General features: G+C 41.3%; 1 protein-coding gene across 1 annotated transcript in view; it reads left to right on the top strand.

Moving 5' to 3' along the window:
- The first annotated feature begins 8,006 nt into the window (after positions 1-8,006).
- LOC103213689 (zinc finger protein 11) overlaps positions 8,007-19,424 on the top strand; it is a 52,445-nt gene continuing 41,027 nt past the window's right edge. The window contains exons 1-3 of the mRNA XM_007959424.2: positions 8,007-8,151; positions 10,923-11,036; positions 11,754-12,734. Coding sequence (XP_007957615.2) covers positions 8,007-8,151; positions 10,923-11,036; positions 11,754-12,734 — 1,240 coding nt within the window. The remainder of the gene's footprint in view (positions 8,152-10,922; positions 11,037-11,753; positions 12,735-19,424) is intronic.

A 19,424-nucleotide genomic window follows, 5' to 3' on the forward strand; every position in this document is an offset into this window, starting at 1 on the left:
GACTATTGCCCTAAGATAGCCTTCTAACTTGAAACTCAGGGCACTCCCAGAGGCCACCTCTCAGCCAAATAACAGGCCTATAAAATAAACAGTAACACCTGCAAAGAATATGCTCCTTACTATCAACTGTAAGAGACTAAAAGGACAACATCTACCCAACACTAAAGATAAGGCAGGAAGGGACAGGGAAACTGGATGAATAGAAGCGGAACTGTTCATCCAGGAGGAAATGGTGAGACTGCTGACACATTGCAGGGACTGTAACCAATGTCATGGAGCAATTTTTGTATGACTTATTGTCTGGAAAACTAATTTGCTATGTAAAATTTCACCTAAAGCACAATAAATGTTCCAAAAATCCCTACTTTTTTCTTTCTACCTAGTTGTTAGGTGTGGCCCTCAGGAGTCCCTGGGTGGCACAAATGGACTGGACTACTAACTGTGAGGTTGGTGGTTCATACTCACCCAGAGGTACCTCAGAAGTATGGCCTAGCAATCTGCTTCCAAAAGGTAACAGCCTTGAAAATGCTATGGAGCAGTTCTGTTCAGCATACACGGGGTTGTCATGAGTTGGAATTGTCTCAATGACAACAAACAACAAACCCCTAGATAAGTCCTCCATATGGCCTTATTAATTACAAAATACTCACAAGGCACAGTTAAATTTTCAAAAATGGCAAAAATACCAGATCCATATACATTTACTGGACTATGGGTTATTTAATGCTGGCTAAGCAGTGCTTAAAGTGCTCTGGTGGCACTGTGGTTAAGGCATTGGACTGCTAATGAAAAGATAAGCAGTTCAAACCCACCAGCCACTCCGGAGGAAGAAGAAGCAGTCTACTTCCATAAAGATTTAAAGCCTTGGAAACCCTATGTGACAGTTCCATTCTGCCTTATAGCATCCCTGTGAGTCAGAATCAACTTAGTGACAGTGGGTTTGGTTTGGTTTTTTGAAGCAGTGCTTTAAAAGAATATTACCTTAAGGGGAATAACAGTTTACAAAAATTAAAACTTGTGTGAAAGGCTCAAGCTTAAAAAAAACTTCATAGAAAAAAAAATTTAACTATAAAGAAGTCCAACCTGAGGAGAGATTGAGGTTTGAATCTTTTTTTCCTTTTTTAAATTTTTTCTGATTTGGGTGAAATTTTACAGAGAAAATTATTTTCCATACAGCAGTTCTTACCCATTTTGTTTCATGATGTTGACTGCCAGTGTAACAGTTCTCTTCCCACTTCTCCCTGTAGTTACCTTTTCCCTATGTCCTTCCCTGCCATGCACTCCTGCCCCCTGAACTGTTTCACTCTGCAAATACTGCCTTTCTGTTCTCCCATGACTGATTGGACTGATCACTCCAAGGAGTATATCTACCTGATGTAAATGTTCACCCCATATGCCTGTCTATTGTTGGGCTGGAAGCCACAGGAGTGAATACAGTTCCAGACCTGAAGGGTATCTAGGGGCCATAGTCTCAGGGGTTCTACCAGGCTCTATCATACCACCAAACCTGGTCCCCCCTTTTTTTTTTTCCTTAAATGATTTTGAGTTTTGTTCCACATTGTTTTCCCACTCTATCCAGGATCTCTTGCACCAATCCTCCTCTGAGTGGCTGACAGTGGTAGCTGGGCACCATCTAGTTCTTCTGGTCTAATGGTTATATAGGCTGAGGATCGCATAGACTACTAGTCCCTTGGACTAATGGTTTCTATGAATCTTTGGTGTTCTTCACTCTTCTTTGCTCTAATGGAAGAGAGACCTGTTGTTGCATCTAGATGGCCTCTTGCAAGCTTTTAAGAGGGGTTTGAATCTTGTAGGGAGGAGGCAGAGAGTGTGTACACACACAAAAAAATGGAAATAAATATATACCATCAGTTAACCAGAGCCTACAAGACAGTATTCTTTTCTTTCTGGTCTGTAAAGATTCTTGCATCCCCAGGAGGGTATCAAAATATTACTATCTGGCCCTAGAAAAATGTCAGAATTAGTGCTGAGAGATAAATAGAGTATACTCATTAGGAATACAAGCTCTGGAGCTAAACTATCTGAAATAAAATTCTGCCTCTGCCTCTTCCTACCTATACAGGCTTAGACAAGTTTCCTAACCACTGTCTCAGTTTGCCCATCTGTAAAATTAGAATAATAAAAGCATCTGTTACATTTAGGTGATACGAGGCTTAAGTAGGATAAGACCTATAAAGTATTTAGAATAGTGTGCTAAATATATTTATCAGCTAAAGGTAATCTTGTGTACCGCCGAGTGGATGCTGACTCACAGCAACCCTGTAGGACAGAACTGAACTCTTTATGGGAGTAGATCACCAGGTCTTTTCTCCCACAGAGTGGCTGGTATGTTCAAACCATCAGCTTTTCATTTAGCAGCCAAACACTTAACCATTGTGTCACCAGGCCTCCTTGTTATAATCCTAGGAAGGTACAAAAAATGAAAATATTAATGACACTATGTTGTAGTTCTACCACCACCATCACTTTGTTGTACTGTGGTGGCTTGCATGTTACTATGATGTTGAAATGTGGAATGTGCAAAGTACGAATCTTGGATAATTGGAACTTGTCAAAAATGAAATGGGACACATAAAGATCGATATTCTAGGGATTTGTTGTGGTGGTGGTGGTGTGCCATCAACTCATCTCCGACTCATAGCAATCCCTCCTTGGGTTTCCGAGGTGGTATCTCTACAGAAATAGATTGCCCAGCCTTCCTTCTGAGGAGTGGCTGGTGAGTAGTGAGCCGAAATGGAATAGTATTGGCCATTTTGAATCAGATGATCATATGGTCTACTGTGCTGGGAATCACAAATTAAAAGGAATGGCATTGCATTCATCATCAAAAGGAGTGTTTCAAGATCTATCCTGAAGTACAGTGCTGTCAGTGATAGGATAATATCCATGTGCCTACAAGGAATACCAGTTAACATTACTATTCAAATTTATACACCAACCACCAAAGCCAAAGATGAAGAAACTGAACATTTTTACCAATTTCTATAGTCTGAAATTGACCAAACATGTGATCAAGATGCATTGATAATTACTGGTAATTGGAATGTGAAAGTTGGAAACAAAGAAGAATAGTATTTGGAAAATACGGCCTTTGTGATAGAAGTGACACTGGAGATCTCATGGTAGTATTTTGCAAGACCAATGACTTACTCATTGTAAATACCTTTTTCAACAACAAAAGTGGTAACTTTATACGTGAACCTTGCCACATGGAATACACAGGAATCAAATCGACTAGAAATCAAATGGAAAGAAGCGATGGAGGAGCTCAACATCATCAGTCAGAACAAGGCCAGGGGTTGACTGTGGAATAGATGATCAACTGCTCATATGCAAGTTTAAGTTGAAGCTGAAGAAAATTAAAACAAGTCCACGAGAGCCAAAAAGCAACTTTAAGTATATTACCTTTGAATTTAGAGACCATCTGAAGAATAGGTAAGACACATTGAACACTAATAACTGAAAACAAGTTGTGAGATGACATCAAGGACATCATACATGAAGAAATCAAAAGGAAGAGGTAAAAGCCATTTCAAAAATAGGAAAGGAAGAGAAGGCCAAAATGGATGTCAGAAGAGACTCTGAAACTTGCTTTTAAACTGAGAATAACTAAAGCAAACGGAGGAAATGATAAAAGAGATGAACAGAAGATTTCAAAGGGTGGATTGAGATGACAGAGTAAAGTATTATAATGTGCAAATCAAAAGGGAAAAACACGCTGGTCATTTCTCAAGCTGAAAGAACTGAAAAAAAAAATTTAGGCCTCACATTGCAATATTCAAGAATTCTATGGGCAAATTCTATTTAGACTGTTAGTCTTTGATCTTCACCAGTAAATGCTTCAAGTCATCTTCACTTAGCAAGCCAGGTTATGTCACTTGTATATTGCAAGTTGTTAATGAGTCTTTCTCCAGTCTTGATGCTGTGTTCAAAAATCCTCACAACTGGACCAAAAAGCGACATCAAAATAAAGCAGCAGTCAAGAAATCAGATGACATATTGCACTGGGCAGATCTGCAAAGGACATTTTTAAAGTGTTAAAGAGCAAAGATGTAACTTTGAAGATTGTTGTTGTTAGGTGCCATCGAGTCATTTCTGACTCATAGCGACCCCATGCACAGCAGAACGAAATGCTGCCCGATTCCATGCCACCTCCATGATCCTTGCTATACTTGAGCCCATTGTTGCAGCCATCATGTCAGTCCATCTCATTGAAGGCCTTCCCCTCTTGTGTCCACCCTCCACCTTACCAAGCATGACATCCTTCTCCAGGGAATGGCCCCTCCTGACAACATGACCAAAGTAGGTGAGATGAAGTCTGGCCATTCTCGCTTCAAAGGAGCATCTAGGCTGCACTTCCTCCAGGACAGATCTGTTCGTTCTTTTAGCAGTCATTAACAGCCTGAGATATGCTGATGATACAGCTTTGCTTGCTGAAAGTGAGGATGACTTGAGGCACTTACTGATGAAGACTGAAGAATACAGTCTGCAGTATGGATTACATCTCAATATAAGGAAAACAAAAATCTTCACAACTGGACCAATAAGCAGCATCACGATAAATGGAGAAAAGATTGAGGTTGTCAAAGAATTCACATTGCTTGGTTCTACAATTGACACTAACGGAAGCAGCAGTCAGGGCATTAGATGATGTGTAGCACTAAACAGGTCGGCTGTGAAGGAACTCTTTCAAGTGCTGAAGAGCAAGGATATCTCCTTGACGACTAAGGTGTGCCTGACACAAGCCATCATATTTTCAGTCGCCTCTTATGCATGTGTGAAAGCTGGACAATGAATAAGGAAGACTGAAGAAGAATTGATGCCTTTGAATTGTGGTAATGGAGAAGAGTACAGAAAATACCATGGACTGCCAGAAGAAGGAACAAACCTGTCCTGGAGGAAGTGCAGCTGGAATGCTCCTTAGAAGCGGGTCAGTGCTTCATCAATAGTGTGGCTAAGCTGTTTTTGTTCTACTGCCTGTTAATTCTTTTCTTTATCTTGTAGCTTCCACATTCTCATAGATTCTGCATCCTGGCACCTTTAGCTCTCCCAATCCTTGTGCCTACTTCTGTACCTTGTAGTATCCTTCCAGCTTGTCACCCATCTGTCTGGATATTTCTTAGTTCACTTTCTCAAAGAAGGATGCCAAATTTCAAGCTAGATTATACCACAGATTACTGGTCAGCCTCTGGATTGCCCACCTGTGGCTTAATCAGCGTGGCTTCAGGACTGAGAGGCAGGACTATGTGGTGGAAAAATACGGTTGCCCTGGGGCTCTTCCCTCAGCAGAAGCTGTGAACGGGGATTTTCCCTTTGAAGACTTTCTGGGTTCTTCCTTGACAAGTCTATTCCATAGAATCATTTACAAAATTGTTAATACTCTGTCCAGTAATCACTGAGAGCATATTGAATGTGAATTTATAAATACCAGTATGAACTTTTTAATATAATTTTTTAAAAATGTTTATTATGATTTGGGTAAAAGTTTACAGAGCAAAATCATTTTCCATACAGCAGCTCACATACACTTTGTCTCATGACATTGACTACAATTTATCACAGTGCAACAGCTCCTCTCCCACATCCTCCCCATAGTTACCTCTTCCCTGTGTCCTTCCCTCCCGTGCACTCCTGCCCCCCGAGCTGGTTCCCTCTGCGTACACAGCCCTTCTATTCTCCCATGACTGATCTCTCCAAGGAGTGTATCTACCTAATGTAAATGTTCAGCTCATATGCATGTCTTTTGTCTGGCTGGCATCCACAGGAGTGGGTTCATTTCAAGAACTGAAGGGCAGCTAGGGGCCATAGTCTCAGGGGTTCCACCAGGCTCTATCAGTCCAGCAAACCTGGTCCTTTTTTTTTTTTTTTTTAATGATTTTGAGTTTTGTTCCACATTGTTCTCCCACTCTATCCAGGATCTTGTAGATAGATCCCCCTCCTAATGGATGACAGTGGTAGCCGGGCACCATCTAGTTCTGGTCTCATAGTTTTATGGGCTGAGGATCACATGGTGTACCAGTCGCTTGGACTAACTGTTTCCATGCATCTTTAGTTTTCTTCCTTCTTCTTTGCTCTGGATGAGGAGAAACCCATCATTACATCTAGATGGCCGCTTGCAAGCTTTTAAGATCCCAGTTGCTGCTCGCCAAAGTAGGATGTGGAACAATGTTTTTGTGTAGTATGTTATGCCAGTTGAGCTTGATGTCCCCTGTGACCATGGTCCCGAGCCCACAGCTCCAACTATGTGCTCGCTCTGGGTAGCTGGCTGTGGTAAAGAAGTGACCACAACCTTGTCCCTCGTCAACTTTACTATATACCTAGAAATTCTTATAGAACATACAAATACGCTTGTAGAAATATTGTCTGCCAACCTTATACATGGTCATGGGCACACTCCCCCCTGCATAGACATACCTAGTTGTTTAGCCTGAGTATGAACTTTAATATGTTCTTGACTTCTAGGGACAGAATTCTGCCTCTATGGTCATGATAAAACAAGTACCATGTGTATCCTAAATAGCAATATCCATGGCCTTCTCTAATTCTGGGATGGGGTGGAGTTTCTTCTGGGCTTGCTTTACTTTGCCTTCTCTTTCTATAGGGTATTGAGTGTGAGGATGGGTACATAACTCACTGGTACATGGAGATTTCTTGTTTCAAGGGTCAGAAAACTATAAAACAGGACTGGTCTCTCACACCTTCTTTCTTACCCCACACCTCTGCCTCATTAGGACCCTGCCCTTTTCTAAAAGGAGAGCATGGCTGCTGTGTCTCCGACTGCCAGATGCCAGGTGAGGTGGACTTTTGTTTTTCTGAAATACTCTATTCATCCCCAGAATGTGAGTACTTTTCTTTCCCCATCCTGGAGCTTTTTTGACCCAGAGAAATGAAGGACTCCATGGGAAGTACTCCCTTCCCTTTTGAACTGTGGTATCCCTTTAGTGGCTTTTTCTTACCTTGAACATGTGCCCATTAGCTTCTCACTGGGCACACAGCTCCTGAGGCCGTGGCTTTGAGTGGTTTTGTGTAAAAATAAATGGCACAGGTCTGCTTGGAAGGTTTGGGGATCAATGGGCTGGTGGAAGTCCTGACTGTCCCTACAGTAGGTCCATATATGGACTGAGAGTAGACCCCAATGTAGAGACTATCAGGTTAGGCTGAGGATGTGATGCATATTGCACAGCACTTCAGAGAAGTTAGAAAGTTCCTCAAGGTCTTATGTGGATGGAGACATGTGGCTTGACCCATTCCTGCCAAGGACAGAAATTCTTGAATTCCACACTCTGGCTTAGAACTTCTGGCTTACGCTTATTTGTCGTTTTAGGACTAAAGGTAAAGATGTAATCTTCAGAATCACAGAACTTTAAAGCTGAAAGGGATCCTAAGGATGATCTAATCCAACATCATTATTTAAGAATTTGTTTTAAAAAAAACACTAAGTAAAACAAGGACAATGGTGACATTGAATAAGGTTGTAGATTATATAATAGTGTGACAACAACTTTATTTCTTGATTGTTATAATACTGTGGTTATATAAGAGAATGCTTTTATTATAAAACATATGCTGAAATATTCATGAGTAAAGGGACATCATGTTTGCAACTTACTCTCAAAGATTCAGGGGAAAATATTAGGAAAATGTATATATAGAGAAAGACAGAAGGTAAAGCAAATATGGAAAAAATTAACATTTGAGGAAGCTGGGTGAAGGATACATGGGAATTCTTTGTTCTATTCTTGTAAGTTTTCTGGAAGTCTGAAAAAAAGGGCCCCCTGATATCCAGAGGCTCAGCTGTAAGTATTGTGGTGTGGAATTATGAGCAAGAACTTCATGCTTCAGGTGATTACACCACTTTCTTCAAATGTTTCAAAAACCCTACACTGTCAGACCATTTCCTCTCTATCCCCTCCACATCCTCCTGGGCTGTCATTTTTGTTCATCTGTCTGGTCCATGTAAAGGGAAGGGTTATGAGTAAGGGAGAATGCGATTGTGCTTTCAGGAGCCAGTGACATTTGAGGATGTGGCCGTGATCTTCACAGAGGAGGAGTGGAGCCATTTGGTACCCATTCAGAGGGACCTATACAAGGAGGTGATGCTGGAGAACTATGAGAGTGTTGCCTCACTGGGTAAGAATAGCTTCCCATAAGGAGTTAGAATCTGTGTAATGTTAATCTGGGGTTAAGGCCTAATCAGTTAATGCCTCTTCTCCCCTTCCCTGAGTTCTGAGTCTACTGACAGATAAGATAAAAGCATAGAAGGATGTGCTTAGGTATACAGCAATAATGGGCATTGGGCACACTTGCTTACCCAGCCATAAGCAGTGCTGAACACTGACAGGCTCCCTTGCTTAGCAGCCTGTCCCTGAAAAATGTAGGGCCCATAGGAACTGAGCAGAATGTGTGCTTGATGGAGGAAACTGGCTGGGGCTCAAGAGAGGGGGGACTCACCAGTCAGGTAACTTACTCAGCTCTATCCAGAAGAGTGAGGGGTGGCGTCAGGGCCCATCTTGTTGAGGGAAAATTTCTCCTCACAGAAGCCAGAGGAGGAGGAAAGAAGTGTTTTCTCTTAAAAGAGGAAGATGAGGGAAGGAAATAGAGAGTTGTACATCTGAGGAGATCACCAGAGATGTATTTGATGTTTATATTTGTCTTAAGTACAGTCTAAGAGAGATGTCCACACAAGGCACTTTGCACATACACAGACTGCAAGACAAAGGGAAAATTAAATGCTACTGCTGATATCAGGTGTTGTTGTGTTGTTATGTGTCGTCAAGTCGGACCTGACTCATAGCAACCCCTCCTTGGGTTTCTGAGGCACTATCACTACGGAAGTAGAATGCCCTCTCTTCCTTCTGAGGAGTGGCTGGTGGGTCTGAACCGCCAGCCTTCTGATTAGGAGTCAAGTGCCTTAGGCACTGTGCTACCAGAGCTCCTGCTGATATCAGGTAGTAAAAAAAAAAAAAACTCACTGCCATCTAGTCAGATCCGACTCATAGTGATTCCACCTTGGGTTTTCAAGGCAGTATCACTGCGGAAGTAGATCAACGTTATGAGTGAGATGTAAAGTTGGGCTGTTTGCTGTAGGTGACAAGGACGTCTCAGGAGCTTCAAGAGGAAGAGGCTGAGTGAGTGCACAGATTTGGAAGCAGCTTAAAATAAGCAGCAGACAGCAATAAAGAGAGTCACCTACAAATTTCCTGCAAAGCAGGTCAAAAAAGCAAATGTTAACACCCCTGAATTAGCATAAGCAGTCAAACATGAAAAACAGAATATTCAGGAGGCATTGAAGGAGACGACTGAGGCTTTGCCATAAACTTTGGAATGATAAAATACTGGGGAAAATAGAATTCCTAAAGTCAGAGACAAAGCCACAGGGAGGTCATAGATGTGACTGTCAGCAAAGAATTGACGTATGACCAGAGAAATGATCCTTGGGCCCAGTAAAAAAGTGCCTTTCTGATTAGATAGGAACCTTAGTGGGGGGAGGGGCGGGCAGTAAGTTTATGTAAATGAGGGAGGAACACCTCAAAATGAGGGTGAGAATGGTTATACAATGTAAAGGACGTCATCGTTGTCACTAAATGGTACATGTGGAAACTGTTGAATTGGTATATGTTTTGCTGTGTATATTCTATGTTGTTGTTATGTGCCGTTGAGTCGGACCCGACTCATAGCGGCCCCTCCTTGGTTTTTCTAGGCAGTATCACTACAGAAGTAGATTGCCCATCTTCCTTCCAAGGAGTGGCTGGTGGGTTTGAACCACCAACCTTCTGGTTAACAGTCAAGTGCCTTAGGCACTATGCCACCAGAGCTCCCTAAATAAAATTTAGGGGAAAAAAAAGTGTCTTTCTTTTCCAAGTAGGGACACCAATATAAGGGAAACTTAGACTACAAGTTTATTTCCAGGAGGGGGTCTGTTTTTCATGTAAGTTAAAAAAAAAAACAAAAACAAAAACAGATAGGTTCACATCTAGGCATTTATCCTAGGGAAATAATAAGATTAGCAGCCAATGGTATGTACAGATTTTTATCATACCATCGTTTGATAATAGTAAAATATTAAGAACAATCTAAATGTCTATCAGCAGGGGATTAGTTAAATAAATTATATTATTCATACATTATAATATCTTGTAGCCATTAAAATGGTGAAGTATATCCATGCTAATTGGAATAGTGTTTTTCACTTCTTATTATGTGAAAAATCTAGTTTACACATCAGTATACTCCCATAGAGTACTGGTGTGTTTGAACTGCCACCCTTCTGGTTAACAGTCAGATACCTTAGGCACTGCAACACCAGGAGCTCCTGTAGTGGTTGTTTATATCACCAGCTTTCATTTCATTTAATCATCCAGTTTTTATAGGTATCTTTAGGTACCAACATGAATAAGTATAAAAGAAAAAAACAAGATTACAAAGTTTGAAAAGTGATTTGTCTTTTTGTTTGTATATATCTCTACATGTTTAAATAAAAACAACACTAAAAGGTAAACAAACAGAAACGGGCATTTTCTTTATACTTCTTTTTTGCTCAAGATGATCTTTTTTCATTCTGCCCTTCCCCGAGCTAAGAATAAGAACTCTTTCCCCTCATCCTACCAGTGTTAAGGTGGAATTTTCCCATTAACTTAAAGGGGAAGAATAAGCACATTCATTCAAATGGATGTAACTAACTTTCTGACCCGGTGCTATTTGTTCCTGGGGCCGAAGTTAAGAACCTCAGTCTTGACCTCCATTCAGAGGCTCCTGAAGTTTATACTCTGGATTGCTGACATGCACTTTCTGTCTTTTGCAATTTCTCTCTGAAGACTAAGAGGTTGAGATGGAGCGTTGCAACAGTTAATGTACTTTTATCACATACTCCTGCCATGGCTTGTTTCTTTCTCCATTAACAGGACTTCCAGTTCCTCAGCCTGATGTGATTTTTCAGTTGAAGAGAGGGGAAGAGGCATGGATAGTGGATCTTTGTGGATCTGAGGAGAGAGAATGTCCAGAGAATGTCTCTCTAGGTAATTGAGTGTCCAGAATTATGTGTTGTTTTGTCATTGTTATTTGGGTGTGTGTGTGGGGCGGGGGAATGTTTGGTATCATCTTTTTCTCAAATTTAAATCTGCTGTCAAAAAACCAAAACCAAACTTACTACCATCGAGTCGATTCTGACTCATAGAGACCCCCGCTGGGTTTCCAAGGCAGTAAATCTTTACAGAAGTAGCTTGCCCAGTCTTCCTTCAATGGACTGGCTGGTGGGTTTGAACTGCCACCCTTCTGGTTAACAGTCAAATGCCTTAGGCACTGCACCACCAGAGCTCCTGTAGTAGTTGTTTATATCACCAGCTTTCCTTTTTTTCTCCCTACATATTAAATAAATATCAATAAAAAAATGTTCACTGAATGTTTTATTTTCTCAGTTCTGTCATGTTGTCCAATCACACTTTGATATTTCTGTTTATCACCATCCTGTCCATTTAACATACTGCCCTAATTATCTTCACCCTGCTTCCAGTGGATATTTTACTTTCTGAGATGTCTACTGTCAGTTCTATTCCCTGACGTTTTCGTTTCCAAGTCTTAGTCTTTCCCTAGAGTATGAGATGATTCTTGAGGACAAACAATGAAGCGCCCATTCATTACTTTCAGATTTATCATATTATCTCTTTTTCCACTATAATATTTCCCTTTTTTAAGCCTGGGAAGGAAACTGCATCTGTGTTTTCTGTTTGTTCCAGACTGGGAGCCTAAGCCTGAGATTCAAGAGAAAGAAGAAATTTCAGGAGAAGAAATTTCTGAAGGAACATTTACAGAAATGTATGGAAATAAAAGCCCTCAAAGTCCTGAATTTAAAGTTCTTGTACTAGAAGATGACTTTGAAACAGAGAAGGAAGACCCTGCAGTGGAGACTTACAACAATTTCCTTTTCCAGGAGAATAGCTTACAGCAAGGATCAATCCCTCCCAAGAAAATTCTCACTAAAGAGAGAGACCAAGGGTGCAGTGACTGTGGGAAGACATTTTTTGACCATTCATCCCTTATCCGCCATCAAAGGACTCATACTGGAGAGAAGCCCTTTAAATGTCATGAGTGCACGAAAGTCTTCAGTCACAGGAGCAGCCTGAGTAGACATCGTATGTCTCACACTGGGGAGAGCCCCTATGAATGCAACGTGTGTGGGAAATCATTTTTTGACCGTTCGTCTCTAACTGTACATCAGCGAATCCATACTGGAGAGAAGCCCTTTAAATGCAATGAGTGTGGAAAAGCCTTCTTTGACCGTTCATCTCTTACTCGACACCTGAGAATTCATACTGGAGAAAGTCCTTATGAATGTAATCAATGTGGGAAAGCCTTTAGCCAGAAGAGTATCCTTACTCGACATAAGTTAATCCATACTGGTAGGAAGCCTTATGAATGTAGTGAGTGTGGGAAAGCCTTCTATGGTGTCTCATCACTGAATAGACATCAGAGAGCTCATACTGAAGAACCTCGCTTTCATTGTAGCGAGTGTGGGAAAGCCTTCTTTGACCGCTCACCTCTTACTCAACATCTGAAAATTCATACTGGAGACAAGCCATACGAATGCAGTGAATGTGGGAAAGCCTTTAGTCAGAGATGCCGGCTTACTCGACATTACAGAGTTCATACAGGAGAGAAGCCCTATGAATGCGGTGTATGTGGAAAAGTTTTCAGTTCTAAATCATCAGTTATTCAACATCAGCGACGTTATGCCAGACAGGGAATAGACTGAATTGGGTAACAGCTTTATTCAGAAAAAAAGGACTACCATGAAAATTTAAGATAGGTCTTCCCTATCTTTAGTTCATCAGATGATCTAAGCATATAATAGTAGACCCATTCTGGCTACTGTTTTTCCCTCCTGCCTCTGCCAACCCAGTGTTTGAGTTATCACTCTATAGCTACTCTGTTAATAGAACTGATGTGGGATGCCTGAAATTAGGATGTAACTCTAAAGATCCAAAAATTTGGAGAACTTTGTCAGACAAGAGGATAAATGTTTACTCAGACGTACTTCTTGCCTGAACATGAGAACTTAGCCCCCAGGTATTGCTGCACTTTAAATAACTGGAGGCCATAACAGGAGAGAAAAGGCAAAAATGGTATCAGAGCAGCACTGTTGCTTCCAGTACAGTTCTTTCTATAGCTGTTAGTCTCTCTCTCTCTCGGAGCTTTTTAGGGCAGTGACTTTGTTCTTTTGTGTCCCAGCTTTTAGATATCTTAATACTGCTAGTAATAATAGTTAGCACTTATTGGGCGCTTATTACAGGGTAAGCACTCAGCTCAGTTTTTCAAGGCATAGGTTCTTTGGTCTTCTCAACAACCCTATTAAGTAGGTACTGTTACTATCCTCAGGAAGTCCCTGGGTGGTGTAAATTGTTAAGTGCTCAGTTGGTAACCAAAATGTTGGCAGTTCAAACCCACCTAGAGGCTCCTTAGTAGAAAGGCCTTTAGGTGAACTGCCTTTAAAACCCTATGGAATGAAATTCTACTTTGAAATACATGGGGTCTCCAAGAGTTGGAATCAATTTGATGGCAACTGGTTTGGATTATTATTATTATTATACTCATTTTACAGATTAGACAAGTGAAGTTTAGAGAGGTTAAATAACTTGCCCAAAGTGACACAGCTAGTAAAATGTGAAACTGGGTCTGTAATACAGATCTGCCTTCAAAGTCCATTCTTTTCATCATCATGATGCAAGGTAGATTTGTTTTATGATTTGTACATGTATTATCTTCTCAATTAGGTTGTAAGCACTTGGAGGTGTGACTTATATGTCTTTGTATCTCACACAGTGCCTTACATATAATAGGTGCTCAATAAATATTTATCTGAACTAATGATTTTTCTATTTCCCAAGTTCTCTCTATCAAAACACCTCTTGGATTCACATTCTCTGAATTTTCATAGCCTGGCCTATACTTTATCATCCTAGGCTCACATTATTCTAATAATCAATTCCTAATTCAAATTCTTCCCCCATAATTAATGAAGAGGAATATGCTAAGCTATGGGCAACAATGAATATACAAAATATATTTCTTACATAAAGTGTGCATGGGTCAGTCTGACTTACTTCATCCTTATTATTTAGAACATGGCCCCTAAGGTCATCATGGAGGAAGAAGAAAAAGCTGGAGGATTATTAAGCGCTAGGCTTTCATCACTTCTAGCCACATCTCATAGGCCAGAACACAGTGTTTGGATACCAGGAAAATAAAACAAGCACCTAAATATATGGGGAACCCCAGTAACCTCTGCTATGGTTACATTTTGCATATTACTATTTTTCAGCCTTTCCAAATGACCCCTTCCTGTCCATCATTACCTTAGGACCTAAAATAGCTCTCTAGTAAATGAAAACTCTATAAATACCAAAAGTCTGCCTTAGCACTGTCCTACATTGCTGAATTTCACCGTCTGAGGCCAGAACTCATTCCCTGAGTCTGGCCCCATATATTTTATTAAAGGTCAGGCACTGGATGACCTTGACTCAAGGTGTCCATATCCCTTTACTACTTTAAGATGAAGTCCTAAAGAGGACTTGATTTTGAAGGGCTGTCTGGAACCTACCTTGCTCTGCATGAATCCCAGTGGACCAAGATTGTATTTCTCCTGGGATTGAAAGTTGGATTCAAGAAGCTGGATTGGCCAACAGGCACCTCTTCCCACTCTATTAAAAACTATGAATCTCTGTCCACCTCTCAAGAGCAGATGAGTCGCAGTGAAGAGTACTTTCCATGTGTGATTTTTAAAAAGAAATTTAATGAAAAACACTAGCAGAGTGCAGAATTTTTCAGTGTGGCTAATACGATATTTTTAAATATTGGATAGAATAGAAAGGATTATGGACAAACTTGGCTGCTGACTTTCTCTTAAGAGGTCGGAATCTTTATTGTCTTGTTAAAAATTGAGAGGCAAGTATTTCCCTACAACATTCTGCCACTGTCAGCAAGTTAAGACTAGAAGAAATTCAGAATTCTAATGGACTGGAGTAATATCTGTGTTGAAACCCAATGGGTACATAAATTTGATAGTTCTTCCTTTGTTCCCTTTTGAAATTCGGTGATCAGCAGAGCACTTTTCAAAATGGAATATTGTTTAGCCTTCTGCTAAAAATTGTCAAGAATGGACCATTTTACTTTTAATTGATACCCTCCAATATAGCGTGCATTAATGGAGGCCTTAAAACTTGAGGTTTTAACATCAATTACAAGCTCTGGTGGCAACAGTGCCTAAAGCATTTGGCTGCTAACCAGAAGGTCAGCAGCTGAAACCCACTGAATGGGTCTGAATACCCATCTAGTACCTCAGAAGACAGACCTGGCAGTCTGCTTCTGGAAACCCTATGGAGCACAGTTCTAATCTGACACACATGAATCACAACTGACTTGACAGCAACTAACAAAAACAACAAATTTAAAGACAGAATTCCTACTGCAAAAATTAACAGAGGCAATCTACAAATCAACTCTTCAAATAAGAGAATTGGCAATGCTAGAGAACTAAGAGATGGGGAAAATATGGTCAGTAGAGAAACGCTGGACACTGAAGCCTGGGAAAGAGAATTGGTGGGACTATCTCAGAAATTTCTCTTGAGTGTTAAAAGGATGCCAAGATGGTGGCCAGCAGGTTGGTCAGCCCTGCTCTGAGCTCATCTCTTCCCTTCACTCTCCCAGGCCTGGGCTTCAAAGACTATATTAAACCCCTTTGCAAGTCTTACATAATTGTAACACATAGGTGAAGAAGAAGCTGCAGTGCAATGCAGTGAATTGCTTAGTAGGGCCCTTCTAGCCATCATCCTCCATTTTGTGATGTATTATAAATCCTAGTCTCTATGCTTGTTTAGGGTAGGATATATCTTGAGTCCCACTTGCTGGAAGGTGTGACTCCAGTCATCACCCTTAGTTTCCTTGAGGGATATATGTGAATGTTATGCGAAAATTTACTCTCTTGCTCCAGTCCTGTGTTTGGTTCGTCATCATCTCATCCCTGGACTCGAGGCAGCAGTCAGTCATCTGACCCGCTGATTTGGGTTTGCTGGTCCCTGCAACCACATAAGGAGAATGCTCCAGACCTACCCATGGACTTGAGACTTGCCAGCCTCCCAGCTTCCACCACCACGTGAACCATTTCCTCGGCAGTCTGTGAGTTCTGTGATCTGTTACAGCGAAATACAGAACCTTAAGGAGGAAGAGTACTGAGGGGAGGAAGAGTTCATGTTAGAGATGATGGTGTGGCACAGCAATTTGGAAAAGTTGGACATTTGGGACATCTTTAACCTCCATGTCACAGAGATCAGACTTTTGCTGATCTTTCTAAAAGAAATGATTTGAGCAGTTGGTGTCAGAAGTGGGATTCACTGCAGTGGCCCAGACTCACTGAATTACATGGTTTTGGGGAAAAGGGGATAAAGGAGAGAAAGAAACCTTTGGTTTCTGGGTGGGATAAACACACCCATGGATTGAAGCAGGTGTTTTGTTAAGATCAGTTATCCAAGGCAAAAGCTATTCATGGGGTTTAGGAGTGGTAGATCTAACTCCTGAGGAATTGGTTAGTTGCATGCATATGGAAATACAGAGTGATAAGGAAAGGGCAAGACTTACAATTCCTTGGTTGCTGTTATAAGGAAGCTGCAATGGCATGGAAAAATTATGTAGGGGCGGGTTGTAGCACTGAACCAAGCTCTGATCTGATCTGATCAGATCTACGACCACTAGTCTCAGGGCTTACCCAGAGAGGAAAAATTGTTGGAACAATAGACAGTACCCCTACGACTGCTGGTCACCAAGAAAGTCCAGGAAGGGAACAGGCAAAACCAAGAAACTATTGAAGCCAGGGAGTGTAGCGTGGAAGAGTTGCTTCAGTTTGTAGATTGCTATTGTCAGCATCCTGAGGAACCTTTACTAAAATGTATTGTGACAGTGACTAATTTAGGTGCAGTGTCTTTAGTTTTGAATGCTACAAAATGGAAGAATATGTTTGGGTTGATGCAAGACCCACAGCTTACTATGGCACAGGCATAAATATTGATCCAAGATCCAGTTACATGGCAGGTTAACCCAGAGCATACAGCCAGCGTGGTAGACTAGATAAAATCTGTAGTCAGATTTGTTTATCCTGAGAAGGAAAACTGCCCCTCTCCCCCTCTAAATACTCCCCGGAACACTCCAGAGGAAGCAGCTAATAGACTGCTTATGCAAGCCATGCTGGAATGGCTTTTTGGTGATCAGGATATTCACCCAATAAATATGCCCCTTACACAGGTCATGGCAGATATGGTAATCAAGGGAACCCCTTCTACGTGGGAATCCCATGTAACTTCACTACTACAAAACAAAGCAACAATCTGAGAAGTAGTGACAGGTCTGCTGGCATAGGTTCCCCACATGGGTATTACAGATGCAAGAAACATAAGAGTAATTAATAGGATGGGAAGAGGCAATGGCGAAATAACTCACCTCTGCAGGTCAGAGATTTTTTGATGGTTATTAAGGAATTGATGAATATAGTGGACATTGATGGAGTTGAGACAAAGGTGCTAATGCAACACTACAGGAGTCTGGGTGGTCCAATGGAAACTCCTGCTGGTCCCCCAATATTAAGAGGGCTTAAACAAGTCTGTCGGGGAGCTCTGGTAGCATAGTGGCTAAGGCACTTGACTGCTAACCAGAAGGCTGGCAATTCAACCCACCAGCCACTCCTTGGAAGGAAGATGGGGTAATCTACTTCCGTAGTGATACTGCCTCAGAAACTCAAGGAGGGGTCGCTATGAGTCGGGTCCGACTCAACGGCACATAACAACAACAAACAAGTCTGGTCCAATCAGGAGGAATTTAATGAAAGGAAGTCCCACATGGGACCAGTTGAAGTAGAGCTCAGATAGTTGATGAAGATAGGGACTGAGGAGGGTGTCAGAGTCTTCTAGTCCATCCTCCAGTGGGGAACATGAGGCCATATGCACATGTGTGGGTAAAATGGCTTTGGGGGGGTAGGGAAGAGACCTTGGGGATCCAGCCTCCTGGAGACAGGAGCCCAATGTACTATCACCTGAAAACCTGCCAATGAAATCTTGAAGGGGCTTAAAGTTAGACGGGAGATATGAGGATGCAATAGGTGATGGGACTAAGGTGAAAATTTGGATGAGAATTGGAAGATTTAACAGATGTTATATGAAGTAGTTGCATCTCCCTTACCTGAACGTATTATTGGTATGGATATTTTATGTAATTGGAGAATATTCTTTCTACCTGATATTGTGAAATTGAAAGTGTGTAGGTCTGCCCTTAGGTCAGTATTGATTGAACATGCTAAATGGGAACCATTAGAATTGCCCAAACCCACGTAAGCTCTTAACTTGAAACAGTGTGGGATACTTGGTGGACAAAAGGAAATTACTGCTTTGATTAAAGATATGGTAAAGGCTGGAGTATTGGTCCCAACAAATCTCTGTGTGTATATATATATATATATATTTAAAAAAAAAAAACAAACTCACTGCCATTGAGTTGTTTCCGACTCACAGCGACCCCTCCTTGGGTTTCTGAGGTGGTGTCTCTACGGAAGTAGATTGCCCAATCTTCCAAGGAGTGCTGGTGGGTTTGAACTGCTAGCCTTCTGGTTAGCAGTCAAATGCCTTAGGCATTATGCCACCAAAACCAAAAAACCATACTCACTGCCATCAAGTTGATATGACTCACAGCAACCCCTCCTTAGGTTTCCAAGTCAAATGCCTTGGGCACTATGCTACTAGAGTGCCCAATCTCTGTATAGGAAACCTGTATGACCAGGGAAAAGGCAGATGGCTTGTGGAGGCTGACAGTAGACTATCAAGGCCTAAAGTAGTGCCACTGATGGCTTCAGCTGTTTCAGACATGGTATCAACAGTGCAGAAAATAAAGCAGGCTAAAGGAGACTAGGACTCAGTGATTGATCTTGCAAATACCTTTTTGTCCTTCCCAGCCTTGGAAAAGAGTCAGCTGCAGTTTGCTTTCACATGGGAAGGCTCTCACTATACTTTCAGTGTTTTCCCACAGGGTGATTTGAATTCACCATCTTACTCTCATGGATTGGTTAGAAGATACTTGGACTTTGTGCACATTTCAAGTATGGTGATATGTTACATTGATGATATTATGTTAATATCAAATACAGAAGAACAGGCTAGGACAGATTTGAAAACTGGTGGCCCACATGACCAAGAGAGGGTGGTTAATAAATCAGCAAAAATCCAGGACCCTGCCCAAATGGTGAAATTCTTGGGAATAACTTGGGCAGAAGCCACCTGTGACATTCTACAAGCAACGAAGAATAACTTGCTGTCACTATACCCCCAAGACTAAGCAGGAAGCCAGTGTTTGATTGGTCTATTCAGATTTTGGAG

The sequence above is a fragment of the Orycteropus afer genome, unplaced genomic scaffold, assembly GCF_000298275.1.
Source record: "Orycteropus afer afer isolate SDZICR_OR568_19922 unplaced genomic scaffold, OryAfe1.0 scaffold00017, whole genome shotgun sequence".
NCBI lineage: Eukaryota > Metazoa > Chordata > Mammalia > Tubulidentata > Orycteropodidae > Orycteropus > Orycteropus afer.